General features: G+C 45.8%; 1 protein-coding gene across 1 annotated transcript in view; it reads right to left on the bottom strand.

Moving 5' to 3' along the window:
• Positions 1 to 21859, bottom strand: part of adgrv1 (adhesion G protein-coupled receptor V1) — a 230482-nt gene that overhangs the window by 112432 nt on the left and 96191 nt on the right. The window contains exons 38-67 of the mRNA XM_041904508.2: positions 19804 to 19973; positions 19367 to 19454; positions 18274 to 18352; positions 17703 to 17841; positions 17395 to 17536; positions 16936 to 17201; positions 16543 to 16718; positions 16279 to 16406; positions 15984 to 16165; positions 15234 to 15380; positions 14935 to 15015; positions 14470 to 14731; positions 13804 to 13926; positions 13145 to 13367; positions 12741 to 12945; positions 12419 to 12565; positions 11960 to 12215; positions 11390 to 11592; positions 10588 to 10764; positions 10170 to 10352; positions 9832 to 10011; positions 9556 to 9720; positions 9291 to 9411; positions 8903 to 9026; positions 7476 to 7614; positions 7009 to 7194; positions 6463 to 6698; positions 5899 to 6047; positions 1498 to 1696; positions 406 to 625 (exon numbers count right to left, since the gene is read on the bottom strand). Coding sequence (XP_041760442.2) covers positions 406 to 625; positions 1498 to 1696; positions 5899 to 6047; positions 6463 to 6698; positions 7009 to 7194; positions 7476 to 7614; positions 8903 to 9026; positions 9291 to 9411; positions 9556 to 9720; positions 9832 to 10011; positions 10170 to 10352; positions 10588 to 10764; positions 11390 to 11592; positions 11960 to 12215; positions 12419 to 12565; positions 12741 to 12945; positions 13145 to 13367; positions 13804 to 13926; positions 14470 to 14731; positions 14935 to 15015; positions 15234 to 15380; positions 15984 to 16165; positions 16279 to 16406; positions 16543 to 16718; positions 16936 to 17201; positions 17395 to 17536; positions 17703 to 17841; positions 18274 to 18352; positions 19367 to 19454; positions 19804 to 19973 — 5096 coding nt within the window. The remainder of the gene's footprint in view (positions 1 to 405; positions 626 to 1497; positions 1697 to 5898; positions 6048 to 6462; positions 6699 to 7008; positions 7195 to 7475; positions 7615 to 8902; positions 9027 to 9290; positions 9412 to 9555; positions 9721 to 9831; positions 10012 to 10169; positions 10353 to 10587; positions 10765 to 11389; positions 11593 to 11959; positions 12216 to 12418; positions 12566 to 12740; positions 12946 to 13144; positions 13368 to 13803; positions 13927 to 14469; positions 14732 to 14934; positions 15016 to 15233; positions 15381 to 15983; positions 16166 to 16278; positions 16407 to 16542; positions 16719 to 16935; positions 17202 to 17394; positions 17537 to 17702; positions 17842 to 18273; positions 18353 to 19366; positions 19455 to 19803; positions 19974 to 21859) is intronic.

The raw sequence follows: 21859 nt of genomic DNA, 5'->3' as shown, positions 1-21859 counted from the left end.
TTATACACTAGTGGTCGGTTTCCCGAACACAGATTCAGGCTCGTCCTGAACTAAAAAGTACTTTCACTGAGAATTCTCCATTGAGCATACATTTTAGTCTGTGTCCGGGAAACTGGCCCGAAAATTGCTTAGATGTCTATAGGCCTAGCAAGTACAGGCGGCTGGTGGCACCTTATTTGGGGAGGACAGGCTCATAGTAATGGCTGGAATTCTGGCTGGAATGTAATGAATGTAATGATATTGACACATCGAACACATGGCTTCCTTGTGTTTGATACCATTCCATTCTAGCCATTATTATGAGCCATCCTCCCCTCACCAGCCTCCTGTGCTAGCAAGAGGAGGGAGAGAGAGAGAGAGAGAGAGACCAGACACAGAGGAAGGGGATGGTCCCAGTAGGCTTACCGTAGTGTTGCCCACTAGCCCGCCCACCCTCTCCAGGAGCAGGCTGAGCCTCAGGGTGCTGTTGGGGTTCACCAGGGTGATCACGCTCTCGTTCAGGAAACGGACCACGCTGTTGGGTGAGTCGCTCTTGGCGATGGTAATACTGGCGACCAAATGAGTCCCCAGTATGGCTCCGCCCGTGGCACTGGACAGCTGGATCTCAAACATCTCGGCATACTCTCTGGAAGAAGAGTTCCGACATGCTCATTACTGGTGTCTCTATGTTCACATATTTTTTTAATAGAAACTCTTGACTGCCGTTTGACAAATAAACATATTCTCGCTCTTATCCATAATAATCTCATCATGTAGACTAACCTACCCGCACAGCCTACCTGCTGTGAGCTGTTGGTTAGAGTGCAGATTCCATGACCAGAGTAGGCACATTTGTTATTTAACGCAACAGTTTTTGTGACAAAACTATCGGTAGAGTTGAAAATGCGATGGAAACACATTGAACTTTAGCCCTCAATGGCGCTGCCCATGCTAAAACAGCCTTTGGGCCACTAGAGGCCTCCATCATTCTCTATGGTTGTGACTTGTCAGAGAAATATCAGCAAGCTACGTAACTGCAGCAGAATAGTTGGCTAGCTGTCTGCTTGGTTAAACACAGAACTTCAGCACACTGTTCTCTGATCCGTCTCGTCGCAAGTCTTTTGCTAAGATTTGACATGTTGAATGTTGGAAACTCCAGCAGCCGACATGAGGCATTCTAAAACTAGAACGTTCAGATCAAGCAAACTTTGTTCTAAAACTGCATGAAACCGTCTCGCCTCGGCTGTTGTATATGAACCGGGCTTTACACCTCTTTCACAACAGTTATACCCATCCGGCATCATAGTAGAATTATCAAACAATTTCTATGTGCAGCAATACCATGATCAAAGAACGACACAATCCAGGTATCAAAGCAAATAAATCACTTCATCATGTCAAAACTATTCAACTTTACTCCAGAGAATTTGTGCCTGGGAGAGGACAACATCAACAGTATATAGGTGATTAGCAGAGCAGCAGGCCTAGGTGATCAGACAGACAGACAGACCGACTCACCTGTCCTGGTCATCTATGATGGTCACTTTGATGTGACTGGTGTTGTGGCCGTGGAGGAAGGTGAGCGAGCCGTTGGCCAGGCTGTAGTCCAGGCCGGGGCTGGCCGTCAGGCCCCTGGATATGTAATCTGCCGTGACCAGGCCGTAGTAACCCACCCTCCTCACCACCAGAATAGACACACTGCCCACATCCTCCTCCACTGGAGACAACAGAAAGGAGAGAAGAGGACACAGTAGAGTGAAATGGCACCTACGGGGCTCTGGTCAAAAGTAGTGCACTATATAGGGCAGTGTTTCTCAATCCTGGTAACACACCTGATTAAAATCAAAGGCTTAAGGATGAGTTGAGTAGTTGAATCAAGTGTGTTAGTGCTAGAGGCGGAAGAAATGCACACCTGTTTTAGGCAAAGTACTGGCTAGCAGAGTAGAACACTTGAAAAAGAAATAGAGACTGATGACGACACTTTGCCATACCCTAGGTTTAGCTGAAATGACGCCCCTGTCCGCAGGACCATAGGGTGCCATTTTAAACTGAGCCAATATGTGTCCATTTGAATTTTTTTGTATTTCTTTTAGCAGAAATGCCTTTACAAACTTGTATGGGATCTGTAAATATCAGTGGCTGTCGGGGCCATTTAAGATGAGGGAGGATGATTTTTTCTAAACGAGCATGGCCTTACAGTGGGGGAAAAAAGTATTTCGTCAGCCACCAATTGTGCAAGTTCTCCCACTTAAAAAGATGAGAGAGGCCTGTAATTTTCATCATAGGTACACGTCAACTATGACAGACAAAATGAGAAAAAGAAATCCAGAAAATCACATTGTAGGATTTTTTATGAATTTATTTGCAAATTATGGTGGAAAATAAGTATTTGGTCAATAACAAAAGTTTCTCAATACTTTGTTATATACCCTTTGTTGGCAATGACACAGGTCAAACGTTTTCTGTAAGTCTTCACAAGGTTTTCACACACTGTTGCTGGTATTTTGGCCCATTCCTCCATGCAGATCTCCTCTAGAGCAGTGATGTTTTGGGGCTGTCGCTGGGCAACACAGACTTTCAACTCCCTCCAAAGATTTTCTATGGGGTTGAGATCTGGAGACTGGCTAGGCCACTCCAGGACCTTGAAATGCTTCTTACGAAGCCACTCCTTCGTTGCCCGGGCGGTGTGTTTGGGATCATTGTCATGCTGAAAGACCCAGCCACGTTTCATCTTCAATGCCCTTGCTGATGGAAGGAGGTTTACACTCAAAATCTCACGATACATGGCCCCATTCATTCTTTCCTTTACACGGATCAGTCGTCCTGGTCCCTTTGCAGAAAGACAGCCCCAAAGCATGATGTTTCCACCCCCATACTTCACAGTAGGTATGGTGTTCTTTGGATGCAACTCAGCATTCTTTGTCCTCCAAACACGACGAGTTGAGTTTTTACCAAAAAGTTCTATTTTGGTTTCATCTGACCATATGACATTCTCACAATCCTCTTCTGGATCATCCAAATACACTCTAGCAAACTTCAGACGGGCCTGGACATGTACTGGCTTAAGCAGGGGGACACGTCTGGCACTGCAGGATTTGAGTCCCTGGCGGCGTAGTGTGTTACTGATGGTAGGCTTTGTTACTTTGGTCCCAGCTCTCTGCAGGTCATTCACTAGGTCCCCCCGTGTGGTTCTGGGATTTTTGCTCACCGTTCTTGTGATCATTTTGACCCCACGGGGTGAGATCTTGCGTGGAGCACCAGATCGAGGGAGATTATCAGTGGTCTTGTATGTCTTCTATTTCCTAATAATTGCTCCCACAATTGATTTCTTCAAACCAAGCTGCTTACCTATTGCAGATTCAGTCTTCCCAGCCTGGTGCAGGTCTACAATTTTGTTTCTGGTGTCCTTTGACAGCTCTTTGGTCTTGGCCATAGTGGAGTTTGGAGTGTGACTGTTTGAGGTTGTGGACAGGTGTCTTTTATACTGATAACAAGTTCAAACAGATGCCATTAATACAGGTAACGAGTGGAGGACAGAGGAGCCTCTTAAAGAAGAAGTTACAGGTCCGTGAGAGCCAGAAATCTTGTTTGTTTGTAGGTGACCAAATACTTATTTTCCACCATCATTTGCAAATAAATTCATAAAAAATCCTACAATGTGATTTTCTGTATTTTGTTTTCTCATTTTGTCTGTCATAGTTGACGTGTACCTATGATGAAAATTACAGGCCTCTCTCATCTTTTTAAGTGGGAGAACTTGCACAATTGGTGGCTGACTAAATACTTTTTTTCCCCACTGTATTTCTATTACAGCGTATTGGATGACTGTCATTCATATTCCATTCACCCAGCTCAATGTAACATCGATTGGTTTCGGATACTACATGATACTCTAATTTTACCTGTACCCATCATGAAGTCGCTACAACCTAGCCTATGAATGAAAGTTTACAATGTAGCTGCACAGGTCGAGAGCATTTTGAGTAATCAAGGTGACAGACAGTGACATATTCAATACCGCCTTGCACACTCTTACCTGCATCTAGCTGATCTAGGGTGTAATCATTAGTCCAACAGTTGCAAATGAGAGTTTATATTGGACAAGTTCAGGTATGTTTATCCCCGTTCCGTTTGCTTCAGTTTAAGAAAAAAAATTCAACAGAATCGGCTGAATGAATACACCCCTGATCAGACGCAAACACAGTTCACTTTCATAGCAGCCATATAAAAACAACACGATCACTTTGCTCCTTGTATATATAATTATTTCTAGCAACTATCTACGCACTCTCCTCCTCTCATCTTTTCCCTTCGCTTGTGGACTTCAGTGGATGACACATCAGCTGTCTGTGACCAGGCGAAAAAAACCTTTCCAAGCCAAACCTTCATATCATGACTGCTAAGCACTATGCACAGCCTACATTTTTTTTACATTTTAGTCATTTAGCAGACGCTCTTAACCAGAGCGACTTACAGGTCATTGTCACCTCATAGTCAACATACTGTGGTTACTAGAACTAACATGTTAGTAAACCCGCCACAATCATGCATTACAGAGTACAGTCAGAAAGCAGTTTACCAGTTACACACGGCGGGCCCCGGTGGCAACGAATTAATAAAACCAAACGCTTACTGTGACTTGGAAGAGTTCCTGTGTTGGATAGCCATATCCAGCTAGCTAACAGCATCCCTCTCTGTTTGAGCCAGGTGTTTGAGTAGGCTAAACTAGCTAGCTGCATTTAGTGAAAGTTAAAAAAAATACATACCAAAAATAGCTAGCTCTCTCTCTCTCCTGCTTCTCCTTAATTTTGGAAGAAATTAATTTGTTAAAAACTGTTCAACTATTGTCTTTCTCTCTCTTTGAGTCAACTCATCACCACATTTTATGTACTGCATTGCTAGCTAGCTATAGCTTATGCTTTCAGTACTAGATTCTTTCTCTGATCCTTTGGTTAGGTGGACAACATGTCAGTTCATGCTGCAAGAGCTCTGATAGGTTGGAGGACGTCCTCCGGAAGTTGTCATAATTACTGTGTAAGTCTATGGAAGGGGGTGAGAACCAAGAGCCTCCTAGGTTTTGTATTGAAGTCAATGTACCCAGAGGAGGACAGAAGCTAGCTGTCCTCCGGCTACACCATGGTGCTACCCTACAGAGTACTGCTGAGGCTACTGTAGACCGTCATTGCAAAACAGTGTGTTGTAATCAATTATTTGGTGACATGGAATATATTTAGTATAGTTTGACCTAAAAAGGATCACTTTTTAAATGTTTCAATATTTGTATTGTTATGAAATTCACTGAGGAGGATGGTCCTAACCTTCCTCCTCTGAGGAGCCTCCACTGGTAAATATGAATGAAACTAAATAATGACGAGCTATAGGGAGAAAGGCAGGATCCATGATTGGCTGAGATAATGGAGGGGAATAATAGGGAAACTACTTTCTGAAGGACAATACCATGTTGACTCATGCGGTGACATTTGAATTATTAAAGAGACAGGTGTGACTAAGGCTTAAGAGGGTGTGAACGTCATTGTTCTCCTACTTGTCTCCAAAGTGGAATAACAAGTGTCTCAAATTTCAAAGAAGCATCACTTTCCCATGTTTCCCTCAACTGCAGTGTATTATATATCATTTTGAAGCTCTGAGTCTGTATTTATATAAAATGTGAAAAAAGCCAATCTTGAACATTTGACATAGGTTCACCTTCCTGAATTCAGTCACATATGTAAAATGTAACACTGCATTTACTGTAGTACTCCTTTCCTATTGCATTCATCCAATCACCACCCTCAGAATCCCTCTATTATGCATATTCACGTCATATTAAAAGGATGAGATGACATTTCCTAAAGTGATGCCTTATGTTCTAATAGCTATGTTGAATAGTGTCAAAGTGTTAGAGGCTTAGAGGCTGACCTGTGATGTTGACATAGTCAGGGAGGAACTCCAGAATACCCTCAGCGTTGTCACTCTTCTGGATGACGATCATGATGGAGGAGATGTTGCCGATGGCTGGAGGCTGGTCTCGTTGCAGGCCATGCTCCCTCACGCTGAATTCCACAGTACTGACCACAGGAGGGCGACAGAGGTCAGAGACAACACCACAGTCCAAAAAATAAGTGGGTAGATGCTGATTGCAGTTCGCAGTGAATAAAGTAACACTCTCTATACTTTCAATGCATTTTTCTGCAAAAGGTAGGTAAACAGTGTTTACGTGCGTTTACCCTCCATTACACCACTCGCACCCCAGAGACCAACACTTTCCACGCTTACAGTGAAGTTCACAGTACTGATCACAGGAGGGTGACAGAGGTCATTAAATTATTGACCAAGGTTGGGATTCTCCTCCCACTCATACCCCAAAACCCCACACCAACAGGAACAGATCTAGGATCAGCTTTCCCTCCCCAACACTTCTAATCTTAACTGGGGGGAGAAAACACAGAACTGACTCTAGATTAGTGTCTAGGGTCCACCTACCTGTCATTGACGAGCTCCACTGTGGTGATGTTGAGGTAGAACTCCTCAGGCCCCTCTGGGAGGTCGTCGTCATCGATACTCAATGTGACATCACGTGTGGTCTGGCCTGGGCTGAAAAGCAGGCTCCCCGAGGCCTCGGTGAAGTCCACTCCACTGACCGCTACACTGCCTGCTGTCTGGTAGGTCACCCACACACTCCCAAACGTGCCCATGGAACGCACCACTGTCACATTGACCTGAGAAGAGAAGGGAGAGAAGGGTGGGGGGGAAAAGCAGGCGGCCATATCATCAACTGAATGGCAATTTGTCAAGGCTGCATCATAGTAAGCCGAATGACTTTCATGCCACTTCTGACTTTCAACCACTCTATTGATCCCTCCCTCCCTCCCTAATCTCGCCCTCCCTTACCCGCCCTCCCTCGGATAGGACAGGTCAGCCTGTTCTCAGGCTCTGATAGGGCAGCAATAGTCATGTAGACGTCCTCTAGCGCATTTCAACACGGTGGATGTTTTTGATCATGGCCCCGGACTGTCCTGGCTCTCTCACCTTGCCCTCCTCCTCAGAGGCCCTGACGAGGCCCTGGGGGAAGGAGAACAGGCCGTAGGGGAGGTCACTGGCTGCCATGGTGACTGTGGCCCACTGGGCCGAGGGGCTGATCTCCGCCCCTGGCGTGACTGAAGTCAGGGTCAGCTGGTACACACGCCGCTCCTCCGCCGTGTCATCATCCAGCGCCTGAAACAGCAACAACAAACACCACTACCTTCAGCCTCTGTCCCAACATCCACACTAAGATACTATTTCAAATGAATGGCCGATAGGCTACATCACTTCACACTAGTATTCCGTTTCACAGATGTATTGGGAAATATTCATTTTGCATTCATTTTCACTTCCTAATAGGATGAGGTACAATAACATAAGATACTGTATGTTAAGATAAGATAAGATCACAGTGATGAATATATTCCATAGTCAGAGACGGACAGCATCTGCGTTAAATGTGGATGTCATACCTTAAGGCGGATGGTGGCTGCAGACTGTCTGTCTCGCATGGTCACCACACCAGACAGCTCCTCAAACTCAGAGGCCACAGCAGGAGTGATGTTCCAGTACACCTGGATCTCTCCGAAGATGCCTGGGCCTCGAACAAGGCTACAACACACGCACGAACGCACGTGCACGCGCACACACAGAACTTCATCATTACAACATACATTTCATTGACCTCTTATCAACCAAAATAAGAGTATGCTTTTCTCAATAGCACAACAGCAATATTATGTCCCATGAACAAAGAGGCTTCCCCTTTAGCAGTGATATGTGTGTGTAACTGCACGCGAAATTCCCTTTCGTAGGATAGCCTGAGGCAAAGTCATTATTATCCATTGGGTGATTGGTTGAGCCTTATAGGGGGCGTGACATCACTCCGAGCCCTTACCAAAACACAAACCTAGGATCTAAAACTTGACCTTGTAGCTGTGGTAATTAGTGATAACCCTAAAATCAGTAGTAACCACCAACTTCAATGACAGTTATCTTAAAATCAAAATACATATCTAATATTCCCGCAACCTAACTTTGTCGCAGAGGAGGGCTTGTTAGCTAGCTACAGGGTTTGAGTCACATCAGCCAACTTCTTATAAACAGCTCAGCTAGCAACGCTGTGACCACAGCATTTAGAAGGATAGCTATTGACTGAAATGTAGCTACACTACATTACCAAAAGTATGTGGACACCTGCTCGTCGAACATCTCATTGTTGGTCCCCCTTGGCATTAATATGGAGTTGGTCCCCCCTTTGATGCTATAACAGCCTCCACTCTTCTGGGAAGGCTTTCCACTACATTTACATTTACATTTTAGTCATTTAGCAGACGCTCTTATCCAGAGCGACTTACAGTTAGTGAGTGCATACATTATTTATTATTTATTTTTGTTGGAACATTGTTGCGGGGACTTGCTTCCATTCAGCCACAAGAGCATTAGTGAGGTCTGGCACTGATGTTGGGCGATTAGGCCTGGCTCGCAGTCTGCGTTCCAATTCATCCCAAAGGTGTTCGTTGGGGTTGAGGGCTCTGTGCAGGCCAGTCAAGTTCTTCCACACCGATCTCGACAAACCATTTCTGTATGGACCTCGCTTTGTGCACGGGGGCATTGTCATGCTGAAACAGGAAAGGGCCTTTCCTAAACTGTTGCCACAAAGTTGGAAGCACATAATCGTCTAGAATGTCATTGTATGCTGTAGCGTTAAGATTTCCCTTCTCTGGAAATAAGGGGCCTAGCCCGAACCATGAAAAAGAGCCCCAGACCATTATTCCTCAAGCGCATCCCTGTGACATCACACCCACCCAGAAGGATTAACTAATCACCTGACGTAACTCATGAATATGAATGACTTTGCCCCCAGCTATCTTACGAAAGGAAATTTAGCTAAATGTACCTGATCAAAGCAGTCCCATTATAGTTTCCCTGAGGTTCTCCTATCAGGACGTTCCTGGAGGCCTCAGCGATGCCCACCATTCCCAGGGCTGCACGGTCTCCCTGGATGGTGATGGTGGCCAACCCTAAAGACACACACCAACCCAGGGGACACAGTTCAGTCTAATGCCCTTCACTGGTGCTCCTTATACACACCCCAGGTAGAGGTTGCCTCTAGGGACAGATCTAGAACCAGCTTACTCTCCCCCAATCCTAACTGTAACCATTAGGATTGAAAATGACAAACTGATCTCAGATCAGCTTCTAGGGGAAAATTCATTCCTCCCCTCTCCATAGACCAGAGACTGTATGTGTGTTTAAACACAGTGAGGAAGCCCAAAGATACTGACCGTTAATGGGGTCGATGACAGCACCACTCTTGGCAGCCAGGAGCTGGATATTGAAGCTCTCGTCCCCCTCCAACAAAGCGTCAGCCAGAGCCCGGATCCCCAACGTTTTCCTCAACTCTGTCTGAGGTTCACAAAGTCTCACATCAGTGTCTTCTCAACAAACTACTGTACATTTAGCATCAATTATTACCAAGCAGAGCAAAACATTGTCAACTGACTTGCTAAAATCTTCCCCTTTGGCCACCCTAGCCCCACCCCTACTGACCTCACTGAAGACCAGTGTTCCGTTGAGAGGTGAAAGGTCGTCCCGGGCCGCGTCCTCCAGGCGCCACACCAGTGTCACCGCCCCCTCTCCTCCCGCACTGCGCAACACCGTCAGCGTTGCCATGGCAGCTGGGTCACTACTGAACGCTGGCTCACTGATAGTGACCTGAAAGGAGATTAGTTTGTTTAGCATAATAATGGTTTATAATAAAGTTGTATTTGATTGGGTAATACAACTGTATTCATCCTTTGTAGGGAAATATGTTGGGTCTCTCACAGTCTGCTCTTGGAAGCCAAAGCGGCCCAGCGGTGAATCGTTGGGGGGGATGGTGATGGTCACAGAGGTCCTCTCGCCCAGTCTGGCTCCACCAATCACACGCATTAGAGTCACACTGAAGCGCTCTGCAGACTCCACCTCTGTGTCATCCATGATGCTGATGTCAATAAAGGCTTCTCCCTGCAAACAGAACCAGAGTTTTTTACCTGGGGAATACAAGCCACTTATCCTTCATAGAAGCTCAACTAGACCGAGTGGATCATAGTGAGATGACCTAACTTAACTAACTACGTAACCTAACCGGAGAAACTCTCTGGCCCTAGTTTTAATCACATTACCTGGCCATCTTGAAAGGTGATATTCCCAGAAGCAGGAATGAAGTCATTGAGGCTGGCAGTGATTGTCTGAGCCTCCCAGTACACCACCACTCTCCCAGTCCTGCCAGCTAATCGCACCACAGGTAGGAGGAGGAGGTTCCCGGGCGGGGGCACCTCATAGGCCAGGACCACTCCGGACTCTTCCTAAGAAGCCGATACAGAAACATTGTTGAAGCATTAACATTTGAATAGGGTTAAAATACCTTTTTTGTATTTATTCATTCTTTGGATAGAGCTTTCAGATCATCTCTAAACCCTAGCATCATGTAGTTACTGTTGTAATGTGTTGTGAGACACTATAGAAAGGAATGGCGTGTTATACTTCAGCAGCATTGCTAACGTATGAGGAGGGAGTAGTGTAATGTTTTTTCTGGTTGACCTGTGAGACGCTGAACTGCAGGACCCCCCGTGGGTCGTCGTTCTCCTGGATAGTGACCTCAGCCACCTCCATGCCAGGCCTCTTCACACTGGGCTGGCCCGCCCCTGTCAACCCCCCCACCAGCTCCACGCCTGTGATGTTCACCAGGAAACTCTCAGCCAGCTCCGGAGCCTCGTCCTGGGGATACGCAAGTGCGCATTCACATGCACGCACGCATTCGCACACACACACGCATGCACACACACACACACACACACACAAACACACACACACACACACACAACCCACAGAAATGAACTACTAAGCATGTCCTTGTTCCACTTCTGAAGCAACATTACTCTCAAAAACCACCTTAATAAATGCTGGCAGTTTGAGAGCACATAGAAATCAAGGCCTTGTTTTCAAGCTTCCTCTCAGTCTAAACAAAACACAATAATAGTTAACATTAGTGGAGGTTAAAATAGCGACTCAGCACTGCAATTTACTGGGACCGGATCTATTCTGGGGTGACGGGAGATAAGTAGTGGGTTTCCTCGGTGGCAGGCCCAGCACTGGTGGTTTTAGGCCTGGTATGGATCTTAGCTGTAGGCAGAAAACACCCAGAACAGGCAGAAAGCCCGGGTGTCTGCTGAACCAATCTAGAACCACACTGCTTGGGTGGGAGAGGAGAGGTAAAGAGAGGACAGAAGAGGAGAGGAAAAGAGGGGAAAGTAGAGCGGATTCTACCGTACTGTCCTCAGGCGTCCCAGGATGACACTTGGTGATTGTTTGTCGATAAAGTAATATTGTATTATTTTCGTACCGGCAGGATAGTGATGGTGACGAGGGCCACGGTGGCATGCTCCTTCATGATGACGGTGTCCTCCCGGGGTGTGTAGTCCTGTGGGGCGCTGGCCTGGTTGGAGGGGGGCTGGGACAGGGCCGGTCTGGTCTGGTAGTGCACTGCCACCTCCCCAGACGCTCCCTGCTCTCTCACAATGGTGAGGGTGACGTTAGTGGGACTTTCTGAGGTGAAAGCAGAGGCAAACAAGGACAAGGAGCGTTAGGCAACAGACGTAAACCTTACAGCCTGCGCAAGGACAGAAACTATTTGGATAAGGAGTAGAAATTAGTCCTACCAATGTCATAGCGCTTGTCAAATCAAGTTGTGACCCCTCATTACAACCTACCATACACTTTAGACAAGTAACCAAACACTTCAGTAGCTTTAAAAGTAGACATGGTTCAAATATGGCTTTTTGTTGTCCTTGATGTGTAAGATGTTTGTATATGTATTGTTCTTAACTATCCACATTTGAACATATTTTTTACCTGTATGAATACATTAATATATATATATTTTTTAAGTCAATCTAAACAGCTGGCCTCTTACTCTGGGGCTCCTGTGTGTGGAGGTACTGGGAGTCCAGGTGCCAGCCTATCACCCCGTAGGGCGAGCCGTTGGGCAGGATGGTGAGGAGGGCCTGTGCCCTCTGTGGGTCAATGAGCGCCCCCCTGGAGGGCTGGTCTAGGCCCACCGTGGTGACATCCATAAGGGTAAGGGTGACCCTCTCCCTCAGCTCAGGAACGCTGTCCACTACCACGGTCATAAAGATGGTAGCCACCACCTGGCCCTCAGAAAACGTCACCTGAGATCGAGAACAGTTGAGGGTGGATGATGTCAGTTCCTCTGTAGCTCAGCCAATCCAGGAAGTTAATTCACAACCAATGAACTAATGAACTAAATTGTAAATTTCACATCAATAAGTTGTTTTGTATTTTTTCTATTTCTCTCTTTCTACATTTTCTCTAAGTTAACAGTGAAAGAGATAAGACAGAGAGAGAGCCTCACCACTCCTGACGTGGGAAAGATGTCTTCCAGACTGCCGTTGGCTGCCCAGTGGACGGTCAGTCTGCCGAAGGTCCCTCTCCTCCTCTCAACACTCAGAGAGATAGGGTTGCTCTGCGCCAACTCCTCTACTTCCACAGATAGAGAGCCCTGGAGAGAGGCAACATCAGTGTGTAATATCATAGAGATTTTACCATTCAAATGTATTGGAACACCAATTAACAAAAACATGAACACATATATATTTATAAATATATAAATGCAAGTGACAAAAACCTAATTTGAAATGCACTGTGAATCACAGTTAAGCAACAGAGGAGGATACCTGTGCGAAGCCTATGACTCCATAGGCGTCGTCATTGGTTGGAATAAGCACGGTCATCTGACCACCAAAGCCAATCTCAGCCCCTCCCTTGGGATTTTTCAGGCCCACCCGGAACTGTTCTTCCTCCTCCGGGGCATCGTCGTCGATGATATTCACCGCAATCTCCATCTCCCGGTCACCGGGCGCGAAACGCAACTCGCCATAGCTGAGAGTGTGGCGGCAGAGAGCAAACGGACAATGGTCAGAGAAGACAACCACGAAGAACGAAGGGGGAGCAACAACAGACTCATGTGACAACGAAACAACGCAAATGACTATTTGCACAAAGTCTGATCAAACTAATGATCAATACCTCTGGTCAGAATGTGATGGGTTAGCGTGGGAACAGTGGGGCACATACGTACCTGGGTGTGTAGTCAGAGTGGTTGGAGACCGTGGTGAGCTCATACAGGGTGGAGCCTGAGGGCTCGGTGGCTGCTATGAGGCTCTTGGTGGTGTTGAAGTAGGGGAGAGGGAGAGAGAGGAAGTGAGAGGCTGGAGGAGACCTGAGCACCATGGCAAACAGGCTGATGTCAGACCTCCAGGAGTACAGCGCTGAGCCATTCCTCCCCGCCAGCAGGACATGGGCTAAGAGAGACACAGAGGGAGAAACAGAGACAGATCTTTAGTGGTGAAACCGGGATAAGACTACAAATGTTAAAGAGTTGTCATTGAGAATAAATGGTCCTTTGTAGCTCAGTTGGTAAAGCAAGGCACTTGTAATGCCAGAGTAGTGGGTTCAATTCCCAAGACCACCCATACATAAAATGCGCGCATGACTGTAAGTTGCTTTGAATAAGCATCACGTACTTAGGTGTCTTTGAATTAACATGGTCGTCGTCATTATAATCATCATTATAATCATCATTATAATCATCATTATAATCATCATTGTCATCACCATCTTCATGATCGTCATAATCAGTGGCAACTCTGATAATATTGATTGAACGATAATACTTAAGGGTCTCTGAGTTGACCCGTGTGAAGAAAGTTGACCATCAGTGTGTGTGCGTGTACTCACTGATCCCTGAGGGTAGGGTGAAGGGGTGGACAGAGCCCAGGCCAGGGTGGGGGATAGACTGGCTGTGCTGGGGGAACTGCTGCTGGGGTCCCCATACAAACACCTCACAGGAGGGAGGGGAACCTGAGGATAGGAACACGGATGAACGCACCCACCCACACACGCACACAGAGCTTTATGTTGGCACTCTATTCTTTCACGAGGCGGTTATGTTAAGCATGGGCCAGGCTGACACACCCAACTACTATAAATTACACCCCCTGAGCCTGCCTGTGGTTTCCCTATGGCCTTCTACTGTGAGCCGTCCAGTAAACTCACAGCATAGAGCCTCCCTACTTCACTTATGTGGATAGTGGTCCTTGGTGTTTCATCAAAACATCCATAAATACATGCTCCAATATACATTAGGACTTTTGGCGCCTTACTCCCTCCCATCTGTGCATACAGATCATGTTTTGTCTTCAGTGGACTGGGGACACATGAACTATGCCTTACGTATCATAACTGGAGTACACCATCTCTGCACCACATACTCCATTACAGAGCACACTGAGTGACAACAAAATGGCCCTGTAGCAAAACGTCAACATAGAAGATAATTGATTGCAAACACAAATACAGAGGTTACAAAGGGCATGGTTCGTAGAGGAGGTCACGTGAGGTCACCTTCAGTGACGACCAATAGGAGAATGTCTGCTCCCATGGTGAGGGACTCCACTTGTTGAGCTCTGCTGCTGACAGGCAGAGGCCTGGGGTTCTGGAAGTGTCCTTCACTCCACTGGAACAGTACACAGGCGTCCTCAGTCTCTCTCCCCACACAGGCAGCCAGGTAGAGACTGGTCCCGTGGGAGAACAGAGACACACTGAGGACACCCTGAAGCTCCAGGCTCTGATGGACAGAAAAGGTACTTCCAGTCCGAACGAACACCTGGTAGAAACAGGAAGAGTTAGCTACTAGCTGGTCAAAATTAACTCCAGGTGGTGTGAACTCTATCCATTGGGCGTTTTGATTTGAATGACAATAGTAATGTGGTGCATGAGGATATCACGATCTATGACACCTGTGTAGTACTGTACCGGTATGCCTCACAGGTTATGGCAAGTCATGTTCATTTTACCCTCCAAACTCACCAGGCTCGAGGCAATCAAGTAGTCTCTTCTTTCAACGGAGAAGTGTTTGACATCAAGAGCTTCAACAGCCAACGTTTGTTCCTAGGGGGAAATGTTTGAATTTGAATGAAATTAATACAATACTCAACATAATGCCACTGCCATTGAGTGCCTGTCATAAAGAACTTATCATAGGAACATAAGGCCAATGAGTGATTGATTACTATGTAGATCTTGCATCATCTTAACAGGTAGAAAACAAATCATTAGGACCCCAAATGAATAGACAACGGTCAAGCCAAAGAAGTGAGGGGCTTCACCAGTGTAAGGTTGAGGTCCGGCTGCACTCTGAACAGGCTGAGGTTGACAGCAGGGGAGTCCGAGTGGCCTCCGTGTGTGATCGCTACATAGGACGAGCCGTTCACAGAGAAGCCCACACACACACTAGGGTCCTGGATCCTCACCGACTGAAAACACAAGAGATTCAGAGAGCGAGAGAGAGAGAGAGAGAGAGAGAGAGAGAGAGAGAGAGAGAGAGAGAGAGAGAGAGAGAGAGAGAGAGAGACATCATACATTTGCGATCATGAGTGATCATGATATTGACTTATGCATATGTGGATGCAACACAAAGTAAGGCAGTTACCTAAAAGCATTATGGGTTGGTGGTTTATGTTTTCCTTCCCATGTTCATTCCTACCCCTTCTTCCTTATTTGCCTCCTATGTAGTTCAACTATGCAGTTTGACCTTTGATCTCTGACTCTACACATAAGCTAATGTTCAGATGAAGTACATATCTCTCTACAAGTCCCCTTTCTGTGACTGGTTAACTGCCTGTAGAGGAGAAGTGATAGGCAGAACCACCCGCAGCACGCACCTCCTCTCTGTTCCACACACCAGGACTGAAACAACAAATACCCTACCTCTGCCACCTAATGAATAAGATCCTTTGAGTCTTCTCATCTAAATGATGTGTAATTGTTTATTTTCTGATGTTAGTCCATATCCATGTATTTCATTGTCTATGACTGCAATGTGGTTAGTAAAAAAAACTGAACTTGAACTAGATTACCTGTATAGGCACCAACACCCCCTGCCACCTGTACAGAGTGGCGCGGGTCTGGGTGGAGCCGCCAGGGGAGGGCCTGTCCAACCTCATGGCTAGAGGAGAGGCGCCCTCAGCCAGGGAACACCAGCTTGAGGTGGGGGTCTCTGGGAAGATCTGATACACTGCCATCACTGGAAGATTCCCCTCTGAAAATAGAGTAGTATAATCACTGTATATCATGGTAAACACGTGAACACAGACTCGGAACGGAAATTGCCACTGGATTGTGTAGTGTGGATGTAATGATATTAACTGTTACCCATGGCAATGGCTGTGTCCGACTGGGTCTCCCACTCCACACTGACCGCTGCCTCTAGACCGTTACTGCGGGACACGGTCAAGAACACGGTCCTACCACCCTCCTCCCCCACCACAGAGCTGTCAGTCCTGCAGAGATAGACGTACATGTGTGAGTGTATGTGTGTGCATGCATACATACTTGCATGTGTGTGTGTGCACGCATGTGTTTGTGCTTGCAAATGTGCGTTTGTGTGCTTGCATGTGTGTGTGATCCCATGCTCACCTATTGAGGGAGGGTGCGATGCGGAAGAGGCCTAACGGGGCGGAGTTCTGTAGCACGGTGATGAGTGTGTGGAGTGTGTCTCCAAGCCGCGCCCCTCCCGTTGGACTGGACAGAGTTACCGTGAACGTCTCGTTCACCTCGGGCTCAGCATCCAGAACCGCCCAGATTTCCAGAGTCTAGAACATCACATCACACAGGAACATCAGAGAATGTCAAAATGAGATATAAAGGGCTTTACAGGCTCCCTTGACTTTAAAAGTACTGAAACACATCCATAAAATATTCTTGCCCTTGCCTATATATCAATTCAATCTATTCTCAATTCTCCAATATATCTTCAATCAGTTCTCCTGTATATCTTCTAGACTGACTGAAGTCCATGGTCCCCCTCACCTTGAACCTGACTCCATCCTCCAGCTCAACAATGCCCTGCCAGGGCATGAGGTCGTCCTGGGCCAGCGTTTCGTTGGCATCTGTGATGGTGAACTGGACGTTGACGGTGCCGAAGGTGCCCTGGGGTGGGTCACGCACCACATACAGGGTGGCCACGCTCTCCCCCAGCCCAGACACCGAGGTGGGTTCCCTTAACAGGAAGTGCTGGCTGCTGTTGAAGGAAATGACACCATGGCCGTCGTCGCTGGCCAAGATGCTTACCATGGCTATGGAGACATGGGACAGGGGAGACAGGGAGAGCATTTTTCACCAGGGCACTTGTCGATTCTTGTGAAATCAATCAACAATGTCTGTGAAACCATAGGTACATAGACTATACAAAGATGGCCTTCAATAAAATACAATATAAAACATGTGTAGTGAACATGCATGATGCTACAGGCTTCCAGCACATCCTACCTGTGGTATTGTCTCCCAGCTCCAGCCCAGACGATGGATTAGCCAGAATCAGCTGGAACCTTTCAGCTCCCTCTGGGATGACGTCATCAAGGATCTGAACCTCAACAAACTTATGCCTCTCCCCATCAGCGAAGTGGAGCATCTGAGGGACAAACAAAATGTGTGAGCTCACAATGACAAGACGTGTTTAGTCTCATTGGTGGGGCCCAGAGTGTTTCCCGGTCAGAATAAATGGTCAGGGAAAACTCCTGGTCCTACTCATTAAGAACTCTGATTGGTGGTTTAGTGGGTTAGGGGCGTGGCCTCACCGATGGGGTGGCGTTGTAGTCCAGGCCCAGCTGAGCTTCCAGGTTCTGAGCGTAGAAGAAGAGCGAGACGTTTCCGTAGGTCCCTGCGCTCCTGTAGGCCACCAGGCTCAGCACGCCAATGGTCTCATTCACCTCAAAACTACAAGGGAAAACACACAACCAAACATCAGATTTGTCTGCCACTAGAGGTAAGAGAGTAAGGATTTACTTGCTATGACTATAATATGTGCTTGTCTCACCCACCTTAAGACGGATGCACTAACTGTAAGTCTCTCTGGATATAAGTGTCTGCTAAATGACTAAAATATTAATGTAAAATGTTGTGACTTGGGTGATTTGTTGATTTACAGCCATGAAAGGGGAAAGAAAAACAGATCCTACTAAAGGGTGAGAGCAGTGTAGGCTTTTCCCAACCAAGCAGTCAGTGTGAGGAAAAATGTGATAGAGTAGAGGGAGTGCTTCTGGGTAATTCTGCACAACCACAGGTGCTCTTAGAAACAGAGTACATCTCATAGATGGATAAAAAGGGGGGGGTCTCTGTAAATGAGAGGTTGAACACAGAGCCACTTACTTAGTGTTTGTCCATTCAATGACACCTCGAATTCCATCATTGGCACCAATGCTGATTTCTGCCACCAAACCCTGGGTGTCTGAAGAGAAAAGGCAACATTACAATGGGAAGGGTCGCTCATGTCCTAAAGTCTTGTTCCAGTAATACTATCATAAAAAAAACTAGCATTAGCTTCAGCATGATCACTATGATAGCAAAACGTGGGCCAGAGCACCTAAAGAGGATATGTAGCACTTGTTTGACGCTACATTAGGAGCACAAGATGAGGAGACAAGGACCATTCACTTCTCACATGCAGCCAGCTGAAAGTTGGAGTATGTGTTGACTGATTTATAATGTCCTGACTGTCTATCTCTCGCTCTGGGCACAGACCGCATGAGGGCCATTTAAAGCGTTTGGTTTGGCCGTCCCACTGCTCACCACAGTGTTTTTCAGCTCGACCCAAATCCCAATGGCCCCTCAATCATAGAGGCATCAATCAGAAGAATCGTAGCCACTGAGTGCTGGCAGGCAGATGGGCCCTGTGCCTCTCCAGTCCGTGTTGTATTCTGTCTACTCATTGTTTTCTTAAGTTACCCATTCATAAAATGGGCTATGGTTAGGATTACACAAGAGGCAGTAGTGCCAAGGACATTTTGGATATATTTGCAGATCAATGATAAAACTGTGACCGTTGAATGTAGTTGAATGAATCGCATATTAGCCATTATGCCATACTACACAATGCAAAGCATTATACTGTAATAAACACGACATATCTGTTACCTTTCAGTGTAAAATATACAACTTCTACTCATCACACAGAATGAAAGAAGAGAAATGAAAGGAGAGAGGAGAAAATAAGAGATTAAACCGAATAGAATACAAGACAGATTATAGAATTACACAGAATTGAACAGGAAAAGGGAATTTATATTACATAACAGGAAGTTTAGGGCAGAAAAAAGGGAAGGGTTGGAAAACCCATAAAATAACATATAGAACTAAAAGTGATGTATAGGATCGATGTGGGAAAACCATGCACATTTGGAATGCTTTGTTTGTGATTAACATATATAGTTGCCCATTTCGGACTATGCCAAACCCAGCATACCTAGTTTAGGGGCAGGTGAGAGGGTGGTGATGAGTACTGCAGACGTAATGTTGACCAGGAAGAATTCCTGCAACTCGGGGACGTCATCCTGGAAAAATAAATGTATATAATTTGTATGACATATAGTCTGCTACATTTATACTGCATGAATTCTAGGAAAACTCAAATGAAATGAATAGGCATCCTACACTTAACCTACCAGAGTACCACCAGAGCCAAATTAGAGAAATATGACTGTGTTTGCTGTGGTGGCCAGAGTTGGAGACAATTATTTTTCAATTCAGTCAATTTAGCAAGTAAACTGAAATTCCAATTCCCCTAAAAATGCATAGAGAAGAATCAAGGAAAATGGAACATTGAGCAATTGGAATGTCAACTTATTTGCTGAATTGACTGAATTGAAAAGGCATTGAGTCCAACCCTGGTGGTGGCCTTACGTCTAGTATGGTGATGGGGATGGCCACAGAGGTCTGACCGTCCTGCAGGGTCACTGAGCCCGACGCAGGGAGGAAGTCCTGTCCTGGTTCAGCCAGGCCGCCACCCCCTTCCACCTGTGACAGGTTCTGGAGGGACCCTCGGACCGTCTCATAGCTGATATTCACCACCCCTGAACACAGAACAACAACACATACTTACAGTGCCTTGCAAAAGTATTCATCCCCCCTGGCGTTTTTCCTATTTTGTTGCATTACAACCTGTAATTTAAATTGATTTTTATTTGGATTTCATGTAATGGACATACACAAAATAGTCCAAATTGGTGAAGTGAAATGAAAAAAATAACTTGTTAAAAAAATTCTAAAAAATAAATAACGGAAAAGTGGTGCATGCATATGTATTCACCCCCTTTGCTATGAAGCCCCTAAATAAGATCTGGTGCAACCAATTACCTTCAGAAGTCACATAATTTGTTCAATAAAGTCCATCTGTGTGCAATCTAAGTGTCACATGATCTGTTACATGATCTCAGTATATATCCACCTGTTCTGAAAGGCCTCAGAGTCTGCAACACCACTAAGCAAGGGGCACCACCAAGCAAGCGGCACCATGAAGACCAAGGTGCTCTCCAAACAGGTCAGGGACAAAGTTGTGGAGAAGTACAGATCAAGGTTGGGTTATAAAAAAATATCTGAAACTTTTAACATCCCACGGAGCACCATTAAATCCATAATTAAGAAATGGAAAGAATATGGCACCACAACAAACCTGCCAAGAGAGGGCCGCCCACCAAAACTTACGGACCAGGCAAGGAGGGCATTAATCAGAGAGGCAACAAAGAGACCAAAGATAACCCTGAAAGAGCTGCAAAGCTCCACAGCGGAGATTGGAGTATCTGTCCATAAGACCACTTTAAGCTGTACACTCCACAGAGTTGGGCTTTACGGAAGAGTGGCCAGAAAAAAGCCATTGATTAAATAAAAAAATAAGTAAACACGTTTGGTGTTCGTCAAAAGGCATGTGGGAGACTCCCCAAACATATGGAAGAAGGTACTCTGGTCAGATGAGACTGAAATTGAGCTTTTTGGCCATCAAGGAAAACGCTATGTCTGGCGCAAACCCAACACCTCTCATCACCCCGAGAACACCATCCCCACAGTGAAGCATGGTGGTGGCAGCATCATGCTGTGAGGATGTTTTTCATCGGCAGGGAGTGGGAAACTGGTCAGAATTGAAGGAATGATAGATGGCGCTAAATACAGGGAAATTCTTGACTGAAACCTGTTTCAGTCTTCCAGAGATTTGAGACTGGGACGGAGGTTCACCATCCAGCAGGACAATGACCCTAACAATACTGCTAAAGCAACACTTGAGTGGTTTAAGGGGAAACATTTAAATGTCTTGGAATGGCCTAGTCAAAGCCCAGACCTCAATCCAATTGAGAATCTGTGGTATAACTTAAAGATTGCTGTACACCAGCGGAACCCATACAACTTGAAGGAGCTGGAGCAGTTTTGCCTTGAAGAATGGGCAAAGATCCCAGTGGCTAGATGTGCCAAGCTTATAGAGACATACACCAAGAGACTTGCAGCTCTAATTGCTGCAAAAGGTGTCTCTACAACGTATTGACTTTGGGGGGGGGTGAATAGTTATGCACGCTCAAGTTTTCTGTTTTTTTTTTTTCTTATTTCTTGTTTGTTTTACAATAAAAAATATTTTGCATCTTCAAAGTGGTAGGCATGTTGTGTAAATCAAATGATACAAACCCCCCAAAAAATCAATTTTAATTCCAGGTTGTAAGGCAACAAAATAGGAAAAATGCCAAGGGGGGTGAATACTTTCGCAAGCCACTGTAGCTGTTAACAAACACATTTGTTTTAACATTAGATTGCATAACAGTTAACTGATAACAGTTACTAGGTGACATCTGATTAATTAACATAGCAGCAAATGCGGCTAATGTTGTTTTGAGACAATAGATCAAATGTACAGTATAGTCACACATTTTCCCATCATTAAGGCCTGGAGTTTTCCCTGGTCAGATCACGTTGTCAG

The sequence above is a fragment of the Coregonus clupeaformis genome, chromosome 18, assembly GCF_020615455.1.
Source record: "Coregonus clupeaformis isolate EN_2021a chromosome 18, ASM2061545v1, whole genome shotgun sequence".
NCBI lineage: Eukaryota > Metazoa > Chordata > Actinopteri > Salmoniformes > Salmonidae > Coregonus > Coregonus clupeaformis.
The sequence above is the reverse complement of the archived record's forward strand: the minus strand, read 5'-3'. Positions and strand labels throughout refer to the sequence as shown.